Source organism: Falco cherrug, chromosome 17 (assembly GCF_023634085.1).
Source record: "Falco cherrug isolate bFalChe1 chromosome 17, bFalChe1.pri, whole genome shotgun sequence".
NCBI lineage: Eukaryota > Metazoa > Chordata > Aves > Falconiformes > Falconidae > Falco > Falco cherrug.
In genome coordinates, this window is record NC_073713.1 from 1959049 (window position 1) to 1977055 (window position 18007).

The window sequence follows — 18007 nt, forward strand, 5'->3', positions numbered from 1 at the left end:
TTCACCGGAACCTCAAATTCTGGCTACAGAGACCTTTCACTTTCTTCCTGCAGTAAGACCACTCGCTCGTTTATCCTATGGAAACACTCTCAGAATGACCGTTAGATTCCAGAAGACTTGCAGCTCAAAAAATGTGTGTGTGCTTGGAGCGCTGGTGGTGACTTTGGTACTGCTTTTGAACTTGCAACTGCCGCCACTGAACAGGATTTCAGTGCAGCCTTCTAAGTTTCTTAGAAACAAAGAAGGGGGGAACTAGCAGTTCCTGTTCTTTCCTAAGCCTGTATTTTAAAGCAGCAGCTCAAACCCAATTTGTTCATTTCCATTTCCGATCCAATGAGTATCGGTAGAGAAACACTGTTGTAGTGCAAATGTGTCACAGAAGCTGACAATAACGTACTACCAAATCAATCATAAACTTAAGAGCACTTAAAGTTTTATTTGTCCCTTTCCCAGTTAATTCTAGTAATGCTTAGTAATTCCTTGAAGCTGTTTTGTGCTGCACTGTATTACTTTGTCTGTTATTAGTAAGCTAATGGAGGCACGGGCTCCTAGTTAAGTGCTCCAGGACTGGGTTTGGTCGCTAGTTTCACACTAAGCGTTCCCGAGCTTTTGTTTCGAGCAGTGCAGAATAGGTCTGTTGTTTTATGGTCTCGTTCAGCGATTACTAAACCGGTAAGAAGTGAGGACAAGCATACTCAGTGACTGAAAAGACTACAGAGCCTGTTCCAATGAAGATCAGCAAGGATTGTCCTAAAGAGAAGAGTGACAGCTTGCACAGCAACTTGCAGAACTGGGTGTGACACACCTCTACTAGTTGTTCCAGCATTAAATACATGCGAGAGCTGCTCTAACCGCTGAATCCAACAATCAGTTTATTTAGCAGAAAGACTTTACAGCTGTTATTGCTGTACCTTAAGGCAAAATGAATGACATAGTAAAGCATGTATGCACTTATGGTTCTTTACTACAGCTGTTAACATATCCAAGTACTCCTTCAATGTTTACAACCTTTACTTATTCTTTTCCCCCAAGGTCGGTGGTGCTACTATTCCTACAGGCTTATTTTTCTACTTGCATCTTTGTAAAGGCATGTGAGGTATTCACCCCTGAAGATCAGAAGGTAATTGGAAAAAAACAGCCTCATCACCCCACTAAAAATTAGGATTTTTGTTCTGGGGTTTTGTTTTGTCACTTGTGAACATGAAGGGGACAGGATGCAGTGTTTACAGATCTGGCTTGGCAACTGGCATGGTGATAAACAATACCCGTTTTCCTTTGTTAAAGACTGCTGTTGCTGTTTCTTCATCCACCAGTTCTGGCAGGTCTAGTTGTAATTTGTATTTTTCGGGGACTCCAATGATTATGTCATCCTAAACCAAGAAAATTAAAATACTTTGTTAACTATCTGAGAGCGAATTAGCAGTGAGCATTTCTAGGAAGTGGATACTAAACGGAAAATACAAGGTTATTCTTTCTGCTGTCTTACCTTCGAAATTCTCAGGTCACACTCGGAAACCGAGCTAACCTTAGGCAATTCAATTTTGAGTTCAATTTTGAGTGGTTTCTTGTTTGCATCCTTCACTGTGATCATTTCATAGACAGGGGCACTTAGCTTCTCTGGTGTGTCACTACTGGCAATTTCCTCAATCAGGCGAGTTTTAGGCTGCGTCACACTTCCCTCCGCCAGCAGCACGGGAACATTGCTGCAGTCCTCAGCTTTCGTAGCTTGTAGCAGCTGATCAAGCGTCAGTTCTTTCAAGAAAAATAAGTTTTTCACACATATCACTTAAGTTACTAAGATCGGCCGTGTTACGTCACTTAACAAATACATCATGAAAATTGTAACCGTGATTAATTGTAATCGGCAATTTTGTCAGCTGAAGACTGTTACTGGCAGTTTCTCCACTCGTGATTTGGGTTTATTGCCAGCAGGTTGAAAGTTGCTGTTCTCAGACTAATAGTTACAGCAGCAACCTCTTTTACTCAGGTTAGGGCAAAAAAACCTTAGCAATCAGAGGATCAAACCCCAGCAGAGTTCCCGTGTCTAGTGGATATAGGAAAAAAGGGAATTTGCTGTTCCAGTGTCAGTGCAGTTCTGTATTTGTAAAACAAAAAGATGAATGCAGATAGGCCAGCAGGGTGAAATTAATGTATGGTATCGATGCTGCTGCCTTATTCTGGGCTCTAAAGAGAGAAAGTTTGGTTTATGCTCATGGCAAGAACTGGGGTTAGAGAGATGAGGCTCGAGTAAGTTTGTTGGAGAATCTACCTGGTCCTCAGAGAAAAGCGGCAGCAGGTCTCTACGTACCCTTCTGTGTGTTCTGACTGGGATGCGGAGCTGGCACCTGCCTGCCTTTCAGACGCTGCTGCATCGCTTCCAGGCTTCCTTTCAGTTTGAATGGCTCAACGGTGTACAAATGGGAAAGAACCAGGTCGCATTGTTCCTCAACAAATTTAAGTGTCAAATGGATCAAGTGCTCCATTTTTTCTGGGTTTTCTTCTGCCCTCTGAAGAACGTCTGGGTTATAGGCGACATCTATAACGCTGTAGGGGTCTATAAAAGCAAGCGACGTGTCAGAATAACAGTGGCACCACGCGCTGGTGCTCTATATAACCACTTGATTTAAAAGCAAAGATGTCTGTGTGGCTTTGGGCAGAGAGCCAATCGTGCCAAGGAAATGTCTGTGCGGCTTTGGGCAGAGAGCTAACCCTGCCTGCCCGTCTAGGGGTGACGGCTCCCCCGGTGCCGGTTCTGCAGCTGGGGGGCACACGGTTGCGGTCAGCCCGAGCGGCTGGGGAGGCTCCCGGTGCGCGGGGGCTTCTCAGGGCCCCGTGTTTGCGTTTCCTCGGAGCGGGAGGGCTCCCGGTCCCCGCTGAGCGGCCGGTGGCAGCCCTGCCCCGCCGCCCCTCCCCCCAGACCAGGCCTCCTCCTGCGCGGGGCCGCCACACACCCCCGCCGGCCGCCCCCTCCGCCGGCCGCCCCGCGCTGACAGGCGTGGGGGCGCCGGGACCCCGCGGCGCCGGGACCCTCTGCCAGGCGCAGACGTTGATGAACAGCGGCCTCCGGCCGGCGCCAGGCTGCTGGGTCCCCCGGCCCCGCGCCCCCCGCTCCGGGCGGGCCCGCAGGCACAGGCGGGGCTCTGCCGGGGCGCCCAGCCGCTCGGCCTCGGCGCGCTGCTGCCGCAGGAGCCGCCGGTAGCCCCGGGGGTCGTTCTCTGCCAGTTCATCCAGCAGCGCCCAGAGCTGCGCGGCCCGGCCCAGCGCCGCGCCCGCCATGGCCGCCGCGGTCGCCTAGCGACGGCCCCCGGAAGCGCCGCGCGCCCCGGTCCGCCCGCCTTTCCCGTCCCCCCGCCCGCGTTCCGGCCCCGCCGCGCGTTCCGGCCTGGCCGAGCCGCCCGCCGGGCCCGTGGCGCCGCGGGGGGGGGGGCTGTCCGCCGGCGGCAGCAGCAGGCGCCCCGCGGGGGGGCGGGGGAGGCCGGGGGCCCGGAGCGGGCCCGGCCGCCGCGGCCTTTCCTGGGGCAGCCCGGTGGCGGCGCGGCGGGCGGGAGGATGTCCCGGGTGCCGGTGGGGAAGGTGCTGCTGCGGAACGTCATCCGGCACACGGGCGCGCACAACAAGGTACGGCCGCGGCCCGGGGGGGTTCGGCTCTGCCCCCCCGGCGCGGCCCCCCCGGCGCGGCCCCCCCCCCCGGCGCTGCCCCGCCGCCCTGCCCGCCGCGGGGCCGGGGGGGGCCGGCACGGCTGTGCGGGGCCTGGGGCCGCTGTGCTGCAGGGAGCGGGGCCTGCTCAGGCCCGGGGTGGGGGGAGGGGGGCGTTTTCCTGAGGGAGGGATCCCGCTGGGAGCAGCCCGTGGCCGCCGCTGGAGCAGTTTTCCAGCTCGCCCCGGCCTTCCCCAGCCCCGCTCCCCAGGGGGGACGGTGCCGGTGGATTTATCTGTGAAATGTGTCCTGTGAGAAACACCCTCCCACGGGCCTGCCACCAAAATGACACTTTTTAAAAGTAGCAAACCTTCAGGTGTAGGGTTGGGGGCTTTTTTCTCCTTCCTGGGCTGCGTACGTACTCCTAATGCCATCAGAGAGCTTGAACTTTGTGTTAATGCACACAGGCAGTACGTTGGTGCAAGATTGTTACACACCGTTCACTTTAGCAACTATTTACCCGATTCCTGACATCATTCAGCAGCTCCAGCTCATTTATTTCATATGTTTATAAAATCATTCCTTTACAGTCAGCGTCCATGACCGTAAATCTGTGCTAAGCCACTTGGCACTTGCAGGCGGTATTTTTCCAGCCTGTAGCTTAACTCCTTGTTTTGGGTTGGTCCTTCCAGGTGGTATTTATGCCCTGAATTCTCCGACAGTACACGTTTGCGATGGTGGTGAGTTACAAGGCAGGGCAGCCAGAACAGCTGAGATCACAAAACCAGGCAAACCCACCATCTCCGATGCCGTTATCCTTACGCCATTATCCTTATGTGCTTTGTTAGGGTTTCACCACCCAGAGGTTCTCCTTTGGGTTACAGCTAGAAAAAAGGACGTGTTTCAGTGTGGTAAGAAAGCTGGTTGTGGATTTTGTTAGCAGGAGTGTTGAGCTGGGAGCTGATGTTACATGCTACGCGTCTGTAAATTTTCCCTAACGTGACATTTGTTTCCCTTTTGTGACTTTCAGATTCAGGAAGAGACTGAAATGTGGAAAATAAGGGAGTGGGAGAAGCAGACAGAAGAGACTTACTGGAAAAGGCAAAGCAGAATGCTGTCAGACACATCCAGGTGGGTTTTAGTGCTGTGGAGGAGATAATTATTGTCTCGCCTTAGTTGCTGAACCCTTTTGTGTTTATAATACTTCCAGAGCATTCTGTGATGATGATGTGTTTACCATACATGAAGACTACACAGGCTGCAGACAGATTTATTTTCTCCTTAATGAGTCTCTGGAAAGAGATCAGACCTGTGCTTAAGTCTGACCTTTTATCTCTTCGTCCAGATGTATAGTCTTCAAAACACAACGTTAGGTAGGCCGGGCTCCCTGAAGCAGTGCGGGTAGGAAGCGCGTCAGTAACATGTCAGAATGTTGTGAGAAAAGTCTAATGTATCCCTGTTTTTGTTAGTGGCAAACAAAGCTGTTAGGATGTGGGGTCCTGCACTGTCACAACACCCCAGCACTGCCCACCACTTGTGTGGTACCTCTTAAATCATTCTGAGGATCTCACAAGCTACGTGAAAACAAGCTGGGTTTGAGGGGAGGGTTGGGGTTTGGCGTGGGAGTGGAGCTTACTACCGTGAAGACTTTTCAGAAGTGTGAATATTGCAGGAAGTGGGTTTAGTATCTCAGGGGAGAACACCTTTCTTCTGAGTCCATGGCTGCTGCTTGGCTCAGGAAGTGCGGCATTTCAAGTGAGAAACAAAACTAGAGCCACAGGCATGTGAGATCGCTCAGAATTGTCGATGCTTTCTGTGGATTTGGGGTCTTAGTTGTGGTACCTGCGATTCTAGTCAGTTCTGCTTCCTCAGTTTCCCCTTTGCTGCCTTCACTAGCCTACGTCTCGCTGCCTATTGTGAGTCTGCTCCTGCAGAGTGTTCTAGAGGAGAACTGCATTTGCTGTGATAGGCAAGGTGACCTCTTCCCCTCATTCTGCACTGTGAGCATCTCTGTCAAGGAGTCTGCTGTGTGCTGAGGGCCGTAGAAAGTTTTGAAAACCAGTGTGTTAGCTACTGAGCTGGTTTTGTGAGAGCTGTTACTGGTGACTGTTGAAATGATAGCTGGTCTTCTTGCATAGATGGACATCCAAGGCTTGCTGGATTTTTGCTCTCTCGCTGGACTAACCCCTTGCTCAGAAAGTTTCTCCATCAGAGCTGACAGCTGAAGGACAACTGTTCTCTTTCTGCAGCAGTCGGATGCGCAGCGATGGCTTTGATGAGGAGGGCCACAGGGCTGACTGGAAAACAAGGAACTCGCAATTTCTTGACCTAGTCGAAGATGATCTCCTTAGGGCCCGATCCTGGAATAAAAAGCTGTATGAATGTGAAGCCAACATGCCAGACAGGTCTGTGGGGGAATTCATGTTCTGTCATTATAACAGTAATCGAAACACCTTTTTGGAGTCCTGTACCAAAAAGTTAGTGCGCTTCTCTTTTTGGTGCATACTCCTGTAAAATAATGCTTGATCCCATTTTAAGAATGAATTCTTAACATGCACAATCTTTTGCAGTGTCATAGAGCACCTAACTTGAGTTCATCTGTTAGCAAGCAGCAAAAGCTCAGCCCTAAGCTTAGCAACTAAGCTTAGTGTTTACTACTTTGCCCAAGGAACTTGAAAAAAAAATCTGAAGAAATTCAAGTTATTGCTCTGCAGGGTTACTTTAAAGAAATCTGAGTTGTAGTTTCCCCTAATTAGAAATGGAAGAGGCTGAGAACGTAAGATGTGTTTAGATAGTACCAACCGAATCAGTCATATTTGCTTCTTCCTTTGTTGGGAAGGTTCTGATAGCCCTTCCTTGCTGTCTAAGCCCATGTTCACTCCGTGGTTCTGTCTTTCCAGAATTTATTTTTTCCCTTAAACACCTTGTCTGTTTCTAATAGGTGGTTCCGCTTTCTTACAGATGGGGTCACAGTGGCTACAAAGAGTTGTACCCTGAAGAATTTGATACAGATAGGTAAGGGGAGCAGGCTTACTCATGTATCCAGAATCTCTGTATGACAGAAATTTGTCAGGTTGTGCAAGGAATTTTACAAACTGAGTTTTAAGTTTTGAATGTACATCAGTCTTGAGTGTAAAGCACCATACCCACTGAAAAAAAGCTAGTCCATTAACGTAGTTTCCCATTTTCTGAGTCGTAGGAGGGGATTGTATCTTTTTTAGCTTTAGCTTGAGTTACTAAAATGCTATGGATCTGGAAGGTCTGGGTCAACATAGAGCCAGAGCAGCAGGCTGAATCCACATCAGCTCAGTAGGCACCCTCCCAGATACCAGCTCCAGGTTCTTCTTTCCATGGACAGTGTACCTCTATTTTCTGTCTTTCTCCGTATTTGGAGAATATAAATTCCCGCAGTATCCTGGAGAGTGGAGACTTAACTGTAAAATAACATCTTGGACAGAATTAATTCTTTTTAAGCGGCACCTGACAGAATCATCAAGGACAGTATTTGTCAGGCTTACAGGTTTGAAATAACCTGTTATAAGTGAGTTTTCATCACTCAGTGGCTTTCAATACACATTCTCCTTGGTTCTGGCTCAAAGAAAAAATTAGCAAGGTCTGGACCCAAGCTGTTAATAAGTACTTGAAACAAAAATGCAGCCACCACGTCTGCCAAAGCATTTGCTTCCCTGCTCTAGCCAGATGAATTGGTGGGCTTGCTTAAAACTTTGAGACAGAAAAGGCACAACTGCTATGTGGCTGCCTGTCTGCTTCCTTTTGGTCACGGTGTGTTCTTTTTACAGTGACCAGCCAGAAGGAGATGAACAAAAGGCCATCAATGGGAAGAAGAAATCTCATCTGGGAAAGGAAACTGCCCGTGAGTCACACAAACGGAAAAAACCGAAGAAATCGCACAAGAAGAAGCAGAAAAAACGATCTCACAAAAAGCGAAAGAAAAAGAAAAAGGAGCAGGGGAGAACGTCATCTGATTCTTCCCGAGAGAGTGAGTGCTCAGAAGAGGAGGCTTCAAGCACCCGGAAAGGGAAACACAAGCGCAAGAAAAAGACCAGGAAAGTGCCTGCCAGGGAACCTACCTCTTCTTCTGGACAGGAGAGTGACTTTTCTCATGCAAGCAGCTCAACCACCAGCAGCTCTGAGGACAGTGAATCTGAGGAGAAAAAAGAGAAACGGCCTCCAAAAAAGAGAAAGAAACATCATGATTCTGTGTCAGAGAGGCACAGCGAAGTACCGGAGAAGAGGAACAAGAGGAAGAACTGGAAAGTGGCCGCTGATGAAAAATCAGAGGATAGCTCAGATGAGGACTGATGGGTGGGTCAAGGCTGCAGCTCAAACAATAAGGTAGAGGACAGAGGCAGGTATTTATATCTTTCAACACTGCCCCATGGTACAACTTGTTCCAGCACTGTGGTTTATATACATCCCGCCGGCCCACAGCGGGGAAACTGAGCCTTGGCAGCCTGCAGTAGGTGCCCCCTTGCTTTTCATTGACTTGGCATTCAGAAAACCAGGGGAGCAGTTGCCCATCTCACAGGTCAGCTAGTCCTGCCACCTTCAGATTCTTTTTCTGTGACCAGGTTGACCTCTGATACACAAAAATGTTATAGGCTGTCTGCAGGGGGAAAACAGACATGGTTGCACCATTTTTTTTTAATTAAGTTTTAACAGATTGCTTTTCTGGGTTATAAATCAATGACCAAGACTTGCAATAGGAGAGGGAGACACAAAAAGTCTGATAACAGAGGAAATGTCACTGGATTTAACCCTACAGTAGCACTCTCTTCCCATCGTCCAACAAAAGCAGGCCTGTGTGGCGGCATGCATGCAGTCAGCTGGACACAGAGGGGAGCACGAGGGAATACCCTTATTCTGGCTGAAGGTGCAGTGGCTCCTTCCGTAAGGATGAAGACAAGACACCAGTGCATTTGCTTGTTTTAGACTTCCGTCCAAATCCTGGCACGGGCTGGCCATCACGTCTGCCTTTTCCTTCATTCTCTCTAGGGGGATGCGGGAACCCTTTGTTCTGACAGAAAAGCCTTGGTGGGTGTTGTGTTCTGTCTCTGGTCTGCCCAGTGTATTACTGGAGAAATTGGTCCTGGGCCATTCTCCCTGCAGTTGAACAGCCAAGCCTTTTAACAAAATAAATGAATCCAGAAACATTCTATGCTTTTGTCACTGTTTGTTGGACTTAAGCCTGGGGACAGAGCACAGCCCTGAGGAGTCTGGGTGGTCCTTGCGTTCTCCCTGCGCCGAGTGTTTCTGCCTTGCGTTCTCCCTGCGCCGAGTGTTTCTGCCTGGTCAGAGCAGGTGACTGTGGAGGGCGTAGAAGAGATGAACGAAGGGAGGCTGGATTGGAAAGTAGACATCAGGGAAGCATACAGTGCTGTGTGACTGCGCTGTGTCCGTGACCGAGTACAGCTCTGGCTGTAGTCTACACCAGAACAGAGCCAGTGACCCTAGGGCCTCATCCCAGGTCCAGCTTGCTGTCCCTCTTTTCACTTTTAAGTGAACAGCCGCTTGTTGCCTGATTGCTCTGTGCGTGCCCTCATCTGCTGCCTGATGCCGAAGACTGGGCGCAAGCAGCCCTGCAGGCTCAGCCGGCTTTCAGCGGCTTGCCCTTACCGCAGCCACTTCTCAGCTGGTCAGGCATGCGGTAACGACGCGCCGCTTTACGTGCATCACGGGAAATGCTCAAGCAGGGGGTTACTTTGTGCAGCTGCCTCGCACGGTGATTCTGCCTTAGCGAAGGCACAGGCGAGGCGCCCAGGTACGACCGAGCGCTCCCGCTGTCCTGAGCTGCTTTTGCGCGGCCACTGCTGGGTCGGGGGTGGCCCGGAGGCCGCAGGCGCGACTCGACCCGGCCTAAGGGCCGCGGTTCCCCGCCAGCTCCCGCAGCTGGGCCGGAGAGACCTGGCCGCCGCCGCTCCCGCGCCCGGAAGCGGAAGAGCTTCGGCGACACCGACTTCCGGTTCCGGTGCGCGGTGCCCTTGGGCTGTCTGGGGACATGGCGGCGCCGGTGCTGCTGCGGGCGGGGCTGGCAGGGCCCCGCGGCGCCCGGATGGGTGAGTGCCCGCCGGCCCCGCGCCCTGCCGCCCGGCCCGGCCCGGCCCTGACGCCTCGCCCCCGTTCTCTCCGCAGCTTTCCTCGGGAGGACGCTCCTCTGCCGCCCCGCCGTGCTGGCGGCCGCCGCCGCCCGGAGCGCCCCGGCCCGGCACAGCCACAGCCCCCCGCAGCCGGGCCACGGTACGTCCCGCGCCCCGGGGCAACGTCCGCACGGCGGGGGGGGTGGGTGGTTACCCGGGGCGGGGGCGCGACCCGCCCCGGGGCCAGCCCCACGTTCAGCGGCCGGCGCTGAGCCGTTGTGGCCCCGTCCTCGAAGCCGTTTGCTCCGGCGTGTTCTTCGTGGGCCGCGCCCCCCCGTCCGGTGGGGGCGCCGCGCCTTGCAGCCGGGGCGGGGGTGTTTGAAATGGCAGCTGCGAGTAACCGAGGGCAGGAAAAATTGACGCGTGGCAATTCTGGGGCTCTTCTGGTGCGGTGGGGTTACTGGTACTGTCAGGAGGGGTTGCCGCCGCCTCCCGCAGCGCTGCTGGCCGCTCACGGCAAGCTGTTTTACACCAAGATGTTGAGCTGTTTTACACCAAGATGTTGAGCTGTTTTACACCAAGATATATGTTACTTTACACTACTTGAATTTGAAATTTGTGATGTCAGTATCAAGCGTGTGAACGCTGGATGTTGTTAAATAGATGGTATTAACTTACGTTGAAAGCATAAATCTCTTGTTTCTGAACAAAGGAGGTAGGTTTTTTTTTGAGTGTGGGAGAAAAGGTTGAAAGATTTTTAAAAGAAGATTTTAATGTTTCTTATGGTTCAGTAGCAGTGACAATATGAAGACGCTGCAGTTGCAACTTCTTTCTTGAATAGCAGAGCTTCTGATTTACTGCGGTTAATCTGAGCAGTCTGATCCGCAGGCAGAGGGTATTTCTTTAATTGTCTTTCCTCTCTCTGTGTGGTAAGACGACACAGAGGTGATGAAAGAGAACTGTGCCAAGACCAAATTCTGGTCTGTCATTTGCACAATTAGATATAACAAACGTGACCAGAGGTTAAGGATGTTCTGTAGCCATTACAATGCAACTTAGAACTGGAAGGGATGAAGGGAAGCTTGTAAAAGAAATTGGCTTAGACACAGCTAAGCTATTTCCTTCCTTTCTATTCTGGATTTCTTATTAACAACAGACTTTGTGCATGTGCTGTGAAGCATTCTTGGCCCTGGAGTTCTACAGGGACAGCTTAGTAGTGCACAGCCTAGGTCCCATCCATGTTTTACTTCAGATTCTTTGCTTTCCTTATCTCGGCACTTTTCTAAATTTTATTTTTTTTTAGGTTTAGGTGGATGGATAGTATTTGTGTGTTAGGTCAGCCCTTTGGAGGTATTGTGTTATAAAGGTAATTTCATAGAGTCAATTCCTGATGTTTTTAGCCTGGTTCTGGTTCAAAGTATTGCTTATGATGTTAAGGGTTTGGTTTGCTTGGTTTTTTGTGTTTTCCCCCCTCCCTAGTAGTATTTGCATGTGTTGATTACAGAGCTCTCTAACTGGTACACCTATTTCTAAAGTTATCTGTTACATGGTTCAGATTGTACCCAGCTGAGTTATCAATGGAGGACTGAAATCCTTTGGCCTTCAGGCTACTTCTAGGCTGTTTATCACTGTGATGGTCCCAGAAGTTTAATCTGCTATTTACAGTTAAAAATAGCAATATTGGGTCCTGGGCAGAACTGTGCACATAGTTGTCGTGATGTGCCATTCACTGGAACTTGTAGTGGTGTCCATCTGGATCTCAAAATCATTTCTCAAAAGGTGGGAGTAGTAAATAGTATGTAACAGTCAGGAAATTCCCTAGACAAAAAGGCTTTGCCTTCAGAGACACTGCTTCCGTGTGATGGCTGACTTGGACCTTAGTCCTGAACCGTGGGTTGTGAAAGTAGGACGGCGTTTGTTTTGACCTTACCTGTTGAACTTTTTATTCTTTTGTAGTACAGGCAGGTTCTCTTTCTCAGCAGCAGCAAAGAGAGGAGTATTTAAAATTAACCCTTCAGGCATTGTAAAACAGATATGGATTCTACAGCAGTAATTCAAAGACATCTAGGTTTCGCATGGATGAAAGCTTAGTAACCAGGTTGTTGGAAACACACAATTGTGTGGTGCTGAGCAGGATGAGGTATCTGCTTTTAAGGTTACTGCGCTTCAAACAGGAACTTTGCACTGAAAAATACTTCTCCTTGCAGGCAGTTCCAAGGCTGCGTCTTTGCACTGGACAGGTGAGCGAGCTGTCAGTGTCCTTTTGCTGGGTCTCCTTCCTGCAGCCTACCTGTATCCTGGACCAGCCGTGGACTATTCACTGGCTGCAGCCCTCACGCTCCATGGCCACTGGTAAGCACAATAGGTCCCTCAGAATTAAGAGGAAAGTCTGATAATCAGGATGGCTCCGAGCTTTAGGTCTTCAGTCTGTGCATGGCAGCAAGTCTGCCGGCGTATTTCCTCATCTAGTCACACAGTTCTCTCAGTCAGAAGGCAGGAGACATATTACTGTTGAGAAATCCATAAATACTCTCTAGTGTTCTTCTACACAGTATCTTACTTTAGGAGGGCTTCCTTGCCACTGGCTGTGTAGAATCGTGGCCATTTATCTTGTAGGAGAACCAATGTTGTATGAACAGAGGGAAGAGAAACAGGACAGATCTGTATAAAACCAGTTGTTCTTCTAAGGTGCTGTGCCATGGGTTGGCTTTGTACATCCCAATGGTGATGAGATTCTGCGTAATAAAGAGTTCATAGCAAATATTCTGCTAAAGAAGCTGAGACCTTGATCATTATTTTCTTGATTCCTGGGAAATGGATGCTTGCTCATGTTCTTCTCTGTAAGTGTAGTTCTGCTGTGACATATTTGATGTGAGTAGGCTAGACAAGTCTGGTTAGGAGTAGATCCGGCTGCACGGTTGGCCTAACCGGCAGCGTTTACATTTTTGAGGTGATACTGGCCTGTAGTTCCCTGTCACAGGGATAAAGCAGATAAGCAACTTTATGGTACTTTGGGATGCCGGGTTTTCTTACATCTCATAGTTGTACCAGGGCTTCTTGCACTTTCCTCACTGTGGCTGGGACCTTCTTCCCAAAGTCCTCAAAGCTAGTACAGAATTAATCTGAAATATGGCTATCCTTGAACATATTTGGCAGAGCTCTTTTAAATATAAAATACATAAAGCTAAGCTTGCCTGCCTTTGGAGCATTTCTTCACCTGGTTGCTGTGTGCATCTTAGTGCCATGCTGGATGTCACCGTGTGAGGGAATTCCAGGCAACCGAACAGGTTGTTGCAGGTCGATGTGTTGTCATGGGTTCTCTGGATGACATTTGGTGTCAATGCACGCACATTTGATTCTTCAGTGAATGTCTCTTGCTGATAAAAGAGCTGGGATTGTTCATACTAGAAATCCCTTCTCTGTAAACAGTGCGGGGACTTCCCCTGTAAGAAACACGTCTTGCTCCTTGTGTGCAGCTCTGCTGGTACCTTTCATCAGAGTGAATTCCTCCCCTACTTGTGTGGGGGTTTTGTTCTCTTTATAAGCTGGAAAGTTTCTCCAGTATTAAACTCACCTTGCAAAACATTGCCTTCAAAACCTAAAGGTGTTCCAAGGAAGGAAAATTCTCCTCTTGTACTTTGATAGGTGTTTAGTGCTAGAATATCTTTGAAAGAAAAACGTTAATTTTCTTGCCATAAATGTTGATTTGATTGCCACAGAGGATCAGGTAATGCCTCTAGCAGCTGATCAGAAACAGCACGGGAGTATTGTGTGTATTTTTGAGGGGTTTTCTTTCACATTTTGCTGTGTTTTTCCTTAGGAGATCTTGTCCTCAAGTATGTTGGAAATCAGTGCTTCAGGTATCAGTCCAAACACTAACCTATCAGTAGACTTAAGATACTTGAAGCCATGTTTATCTTGCACTGGTTTTGCTGGCATTTAATAAAGATTTCCCTGCCCAGTGAAGCTGCTGTGTTCTGAGCTAGGTTGTGTTTCCACTACACATCAGCTTTCTCATCAATTCCCTTCCTTGTTCTCAGGGCCACTGGTCTTCTCCCTTGAGGGTTTTTTGTGAATTAATTAGTGTGCTGAGAAGTCACATACCAGTTTTTCTGAGAAGTCTTAGCGTGGCTCAGTCTTACTGTGCCATGCAAAGGAAAAAACTTATGAAAATTCCTTATCGACACTACAGTTGAAGGGCAGCCTGTGAATCCCACGCTGAACACGCTGTATTTTCTGCACTTTGGAAGGGCTGAAGTGTGGGTAAGTGCTGCTTGTACTTCTGACCTTATTCCGCTGTCCAGTTGGAAAAAATAGCTGTAATAGCATAAAAGTAGTTGCCTTTCAGACTTCTTCCACTTTATGCTTCTCTTCTGAGTATCCAGGAGTTCCTTGCATTCCCTTTTCTTGCTTTTGACATCTTTATGGTATTAGAATCCCATCTAAGTGAAACAGCTCAGTTTTCACTTGCATCTGCTGCAGGACTTTGAACCTTGCTGGGTCACTGATGTGTCTTAATTTGTGGAACATGGGTCCTTCAGCTTCAGGCTAAACCAAGGCAAAATCCTAGGAAGAAAATCGTGGCATTAAATATAAATTCTTTTATACCACATCAACATCTGTCACTGCAGAAAGGAAATACAATTGTACTTTTGGGAAGAGAACTAGCACATCAGTTTAATAGCATCCTCTGTCTTCATGTTGCTGGATAGTTTAAACCTGGATGAGAGTTCACTTCCAGTCTGACAGATGTAGAAAAAAAACCCCCAGAGTCTGCAAATTTTTTGGTTGCCGCCGTTTTCCTAATCTAAATACACATCCTGGAGCCTTCTATGTGTTTGTGACAGTGGCTGGTCCCAGAGCCACACCTTGCTGTCCAGGCAGGAAGGATATTTCCTTTGGCTTCTTTTCTTCAGTCCTTGGAAGCCATGGAAGTTGCCTGTTGTTTCTTGGAGGCAGATTCTACAGGGCGTATTGTCTGAAAGTGCTCAGCACCTTGTTTCCTCAGTACCATGAAGAAAACTCTGATCCCACGTGTGTGTTTTTTTAATAGAATATGTGGAATGTTGGTTTGGTTTGGTTTGAAATAGATGTATCTTCTTTTTGAGTGGGAACTGGGCATTCTTTAGGAGAAGCTGATGATGGGTGAAAAAAATAATGTTTGAGCCGTCTTAGAATGCTTTAGTGAACTGGGTGGATTTCAGCAAGGAATATTTTTTCCTGATTTCAGCTTTTTTCTCCATTATTCTGTAGGGGTCTTGGACAGGTTATAACTGACTACGTCCATGGAGATACACCGATTAAACTAGCCAATACAGGTCTGTACGCACTGTCAGCTGTTACCTTCGCTGGCCTCTGCTACTTTAACTATTATGATGTTGGTATCTGCAAGGCTGTTGCCATGCTGTGGAGCCTCTGAGATGCGACCGAGTCCCTGACAGATACGATTGTTCACCGCTGCCTCTGTCTGCTTCATCATATTTTTACCAACATGTTTAATGCAAAAAAAATGAATAACCAAGAGTCCACAGTGTGTACATACTAGCGAGTTCAGAGCTAGTCTTTTAGAAGTAAATATCCTACAGCAGTAAAAATGTTAGAAAAGGGAAAGTAGATTTAAAGTGGGTAATGTCCAGGTGAGAGTGAGTTGATTTAAGCTGCACTGTAAATTGGGAGGAATTAATTACATCAATAACAGACATATAGCTGAAGGTAACTTGCCTTGTAATGGCATCTTTAATGAGTGTTTCTCTAAAACAACTGTTGTTTGGTTTCCTATTTCATAAAACTTGACTTGTGGAAAATGGGAATGTTATTTCTGACATTACAAAACTGAACTGTATGTAAGGCACACCTGTAACTCTTTGGACCCTGAGAGGTGATGTAGAAAAGGGAATACTTTTTTCTTAATCCATACAATAAAGAATTTACAGAAGTTGTGTGCTTTTGAGTGATTTTTACTACTTTTGGATTATAAATATTTTCCCTGCAGCTAGCTTTGGGTTTTTTCTAAAATCAAGTTCAGATACTAATTCATAGTATGTGTTACTGCTCCTGCTGTTACTCTGCATTACTTCATTTAGATGTTATAAAGCAAAAAAAATTTTTATGAATATGTGTTGTCCTTAGTACTTTAAAGAGGTGGCTTAGACCTGACTTAATAAAAGTAACATCCATTAGAAAATACAGCAATAATTGACTTAGAAGAAAAAGACTTTTGCAGCTTGATTTTCAGAGCCATAAATAGCATACGGCTTACACATTCCAGGGAACTATGAATGTTCATCTGCAACGTTTTGGGGGGTTTGTTTTCCAAATAAATATTGGTACACATTTTCCTGTGTGACTGAAAAGACAACGACTCTACCCTTTCTGTTACAGCGTGACATGAGACTGAAGCAGCGTTCTTTTCTGTGTCTTTAGGTTTTACAGCATTCTGGGAAAATGTTGTTCTGGTTTTTAACTTTCTTCTCTTATATTTTCAAACTTCTGTAGTGGTAAGGAGTGGTTAACTTTTTCCACATTCTAATGGTACTTCTGTGGTACTATTAATATTAAGAGGAAGAGTGTTGCGTGTTACCATCAGTCTGATTATGCAATAAACAGAATGAGTAAGTTGCTGTTTGAATTCTGGAAGACTTTCTGATTTAATTTTTGTAGAAGTTTGGGTTGGAATTTTTTGTTTATTTACTTATTCATGGAACCATGGGAATACCATGTACCTGGCCACTTTTGTTTTGCTAATCTTGTGGTCAGAATTGAGATAGTTGCTGCTGTATGATGTGGTTTGCTATAGATACCAAGGTAACATGCGTTATTTTGTCACAGTGAGGAGGATACATATGTATGAGTCATTGGTAAGTACCTCTGTACAATCTGAGCATGCATTATAGAAAGTGTCTGACACTTCCTCTTCTGAGACCAAATACGAGATGCATCTGTATGTGGTATTTGTTTGAGATACCTCATGTGAGAAATGAGTTCTAGAAGAACTCTGGGAATGTGGTATAGTGTAATCCAGACCTATGCGAGAAATGAGTTCTAGAAGAACTCTGGGAATGTGGTATAGTGTAATCCAGACCTATGCTGTTAGGGGCTAGCAACCCTGAGACCAGTTTGTTCTGTTGAGGCAAGAATTAAAAAGTAATGACCACAGCCTTTTCTAAGAATGTGTTCCTTAGTTCCACTGAAAATGAATCAGTTCGCTGTAATTACCATCAACTTTTGTCCTTAACTGTCATGCTGGGTGTAACCATTTGGTCTAATCCCATTTTTGAACATTCATCAGGCATATAAAACTGGGTCTCAGTCCGGCTGGGTATCCAGATGTTTTAAATACATTCTTGCATTTAAGTCCCTCCAGTGAATTCTTCCTAAGTGATAGTGCACTCAGTGGTGGCTCTACTGATCCTAAATAACTGGTTTCCTACTGCCCCTAGGTATCCCTGTAGCAGCTGCAGAGGTAGCATAACATGAAAAGCTGAGAGAGTCGGGTTATCCCAGCAGCTTCGTGTCTCTTTACTTTTTTTAAGCCCCTGAAATGATAGTTTTGGTTTGGTTTTGACCAAAACAAGTCTTCAGACTTATCATCTTTTCTGCAAGTTTGAGGATTTTCTTCCATTTCGTGACAGATAGAAGCCTTCCTGTTTTCTCTGGTTACTTCTGCCTGTATGGCAATTGTACCAGCTCTTCTGCACAGCAGGCTGAAGGCCCAGGACCCCAGCTGTCACCAGGGCATCCTTGGGCCCTCTGAGGACAAATAGCTTATTGGAACTTTAATTGTTCAGGTAAGTCAGCAGTTTTCTAAGCAAAGATTTCCAGTAAGTTAAAATCACCTGTTGTTTCTATTTCAGATGAAGGCAAGAATGTCACTGTCTAACTGAGATGCTCAGGAAATAATCTGGATGCAAAAAAGTAATCTCAAAGTCTTTACTGGCCAGGTGCGTGGCCTGCTTATGAAATCTGTTAATTTTAAGTGGTTTTCTCTCCCTCCTCAAAATAGGTCTACTTCATCTACAAGACACCTAATTGAAAAGCTGTTTGATCAACAGGCAGTAAAGATTTTAGGGGTCAGACTATACAGGACTATATAGGCATGCACATTCTTGTTTCTTCACTATGTAGTTCTCTTCCCTTCTATCAGACTGGAAAAGATCCTTCCAGGTTTTTTGTGGGGTTTTTTTTTCAAAGAATTTGAATTTATTTTCCTTTAAAAAGGTCATTTTTCTACTGACTTATGGTAGCTAAGAACACAAAACTGGCTAGCCTTGGA

General features: G+C 47.2%; 3 protein-coding genes across 3 annotated transcripts; 2 read left to right on the forward strand and 1 right to left on the reverse strand.

The window, feature by feature from the left end:
- Window positions 1-848: 848 nt before the first annotated feature.
- On the reverse strand, window positions 849-3314 carry PIH1D2 (PIH1 domain containing 2). The gene is made up of 4 exons (XM_055728689.1): window positions 2952-3314; window positions 2309-2554; window positions 1487-1752; window positions 849-1370 (listed from the first exon to the last, which is right to left on the reverse strand). The coding sequence occupies exons 1-4, from the start codon at window positions 3274-3276 to the stop codon at window positions 1224-1226; spliced, it is 984 nt and encodes a 327-aa protein (XP_055584664.1). The 5' UTR covers window positions 3277-3314; the 3' UTR covers window positions 849-1223.
- A 66-nt stretch (window positions 3315-3380) lies between these two features.
- NKAPD1 (NKAP domain containing 1) lies at window positions 3381-8814 on the forward strand. The gene is made up of 5 exons (XM_055728690.1): window positions 3381-3618; window positions 4668-4768; window positions 5887-6042; window positions 6599-6652; window positions 7438-8814. The coding sequence occupies exons 1-5, from the start codon at window positions 3550-3552 to the stop codon at window positions 7958-7960; spliced, it is 903 nt and encodes a 300-aa protein (XP_055584665.1). The 5' UTR covers window positions 3381-3549; the 3' UTR covers window positions 7961-8814.
- Window positions 8815-9563: 749 nt separating this feature from the next.
- Window positions 9564-15670, forward strand: SDHD (succinate dehydrogenase complex subunit D). Its single transcript, XM_055728697.1, has 4 exons — window positions 9564-9714; window positions 9791-9895; window positions 11943-12087; window positions 14989-15670. The coding sequence occupies exons 1-4, from the start codon at window positions 9657-9659 to the stop codon at window positions 15152-15154; spliced, it is 474 nt and encodes a 157-aa protein (XP_055584672.1). The 5' UTR covers window positions 9564-9656; the 3' UTR covers window positions 15155-15670.
- Window positions 15671-18007: the final 2337 nt, after the last annotated feature.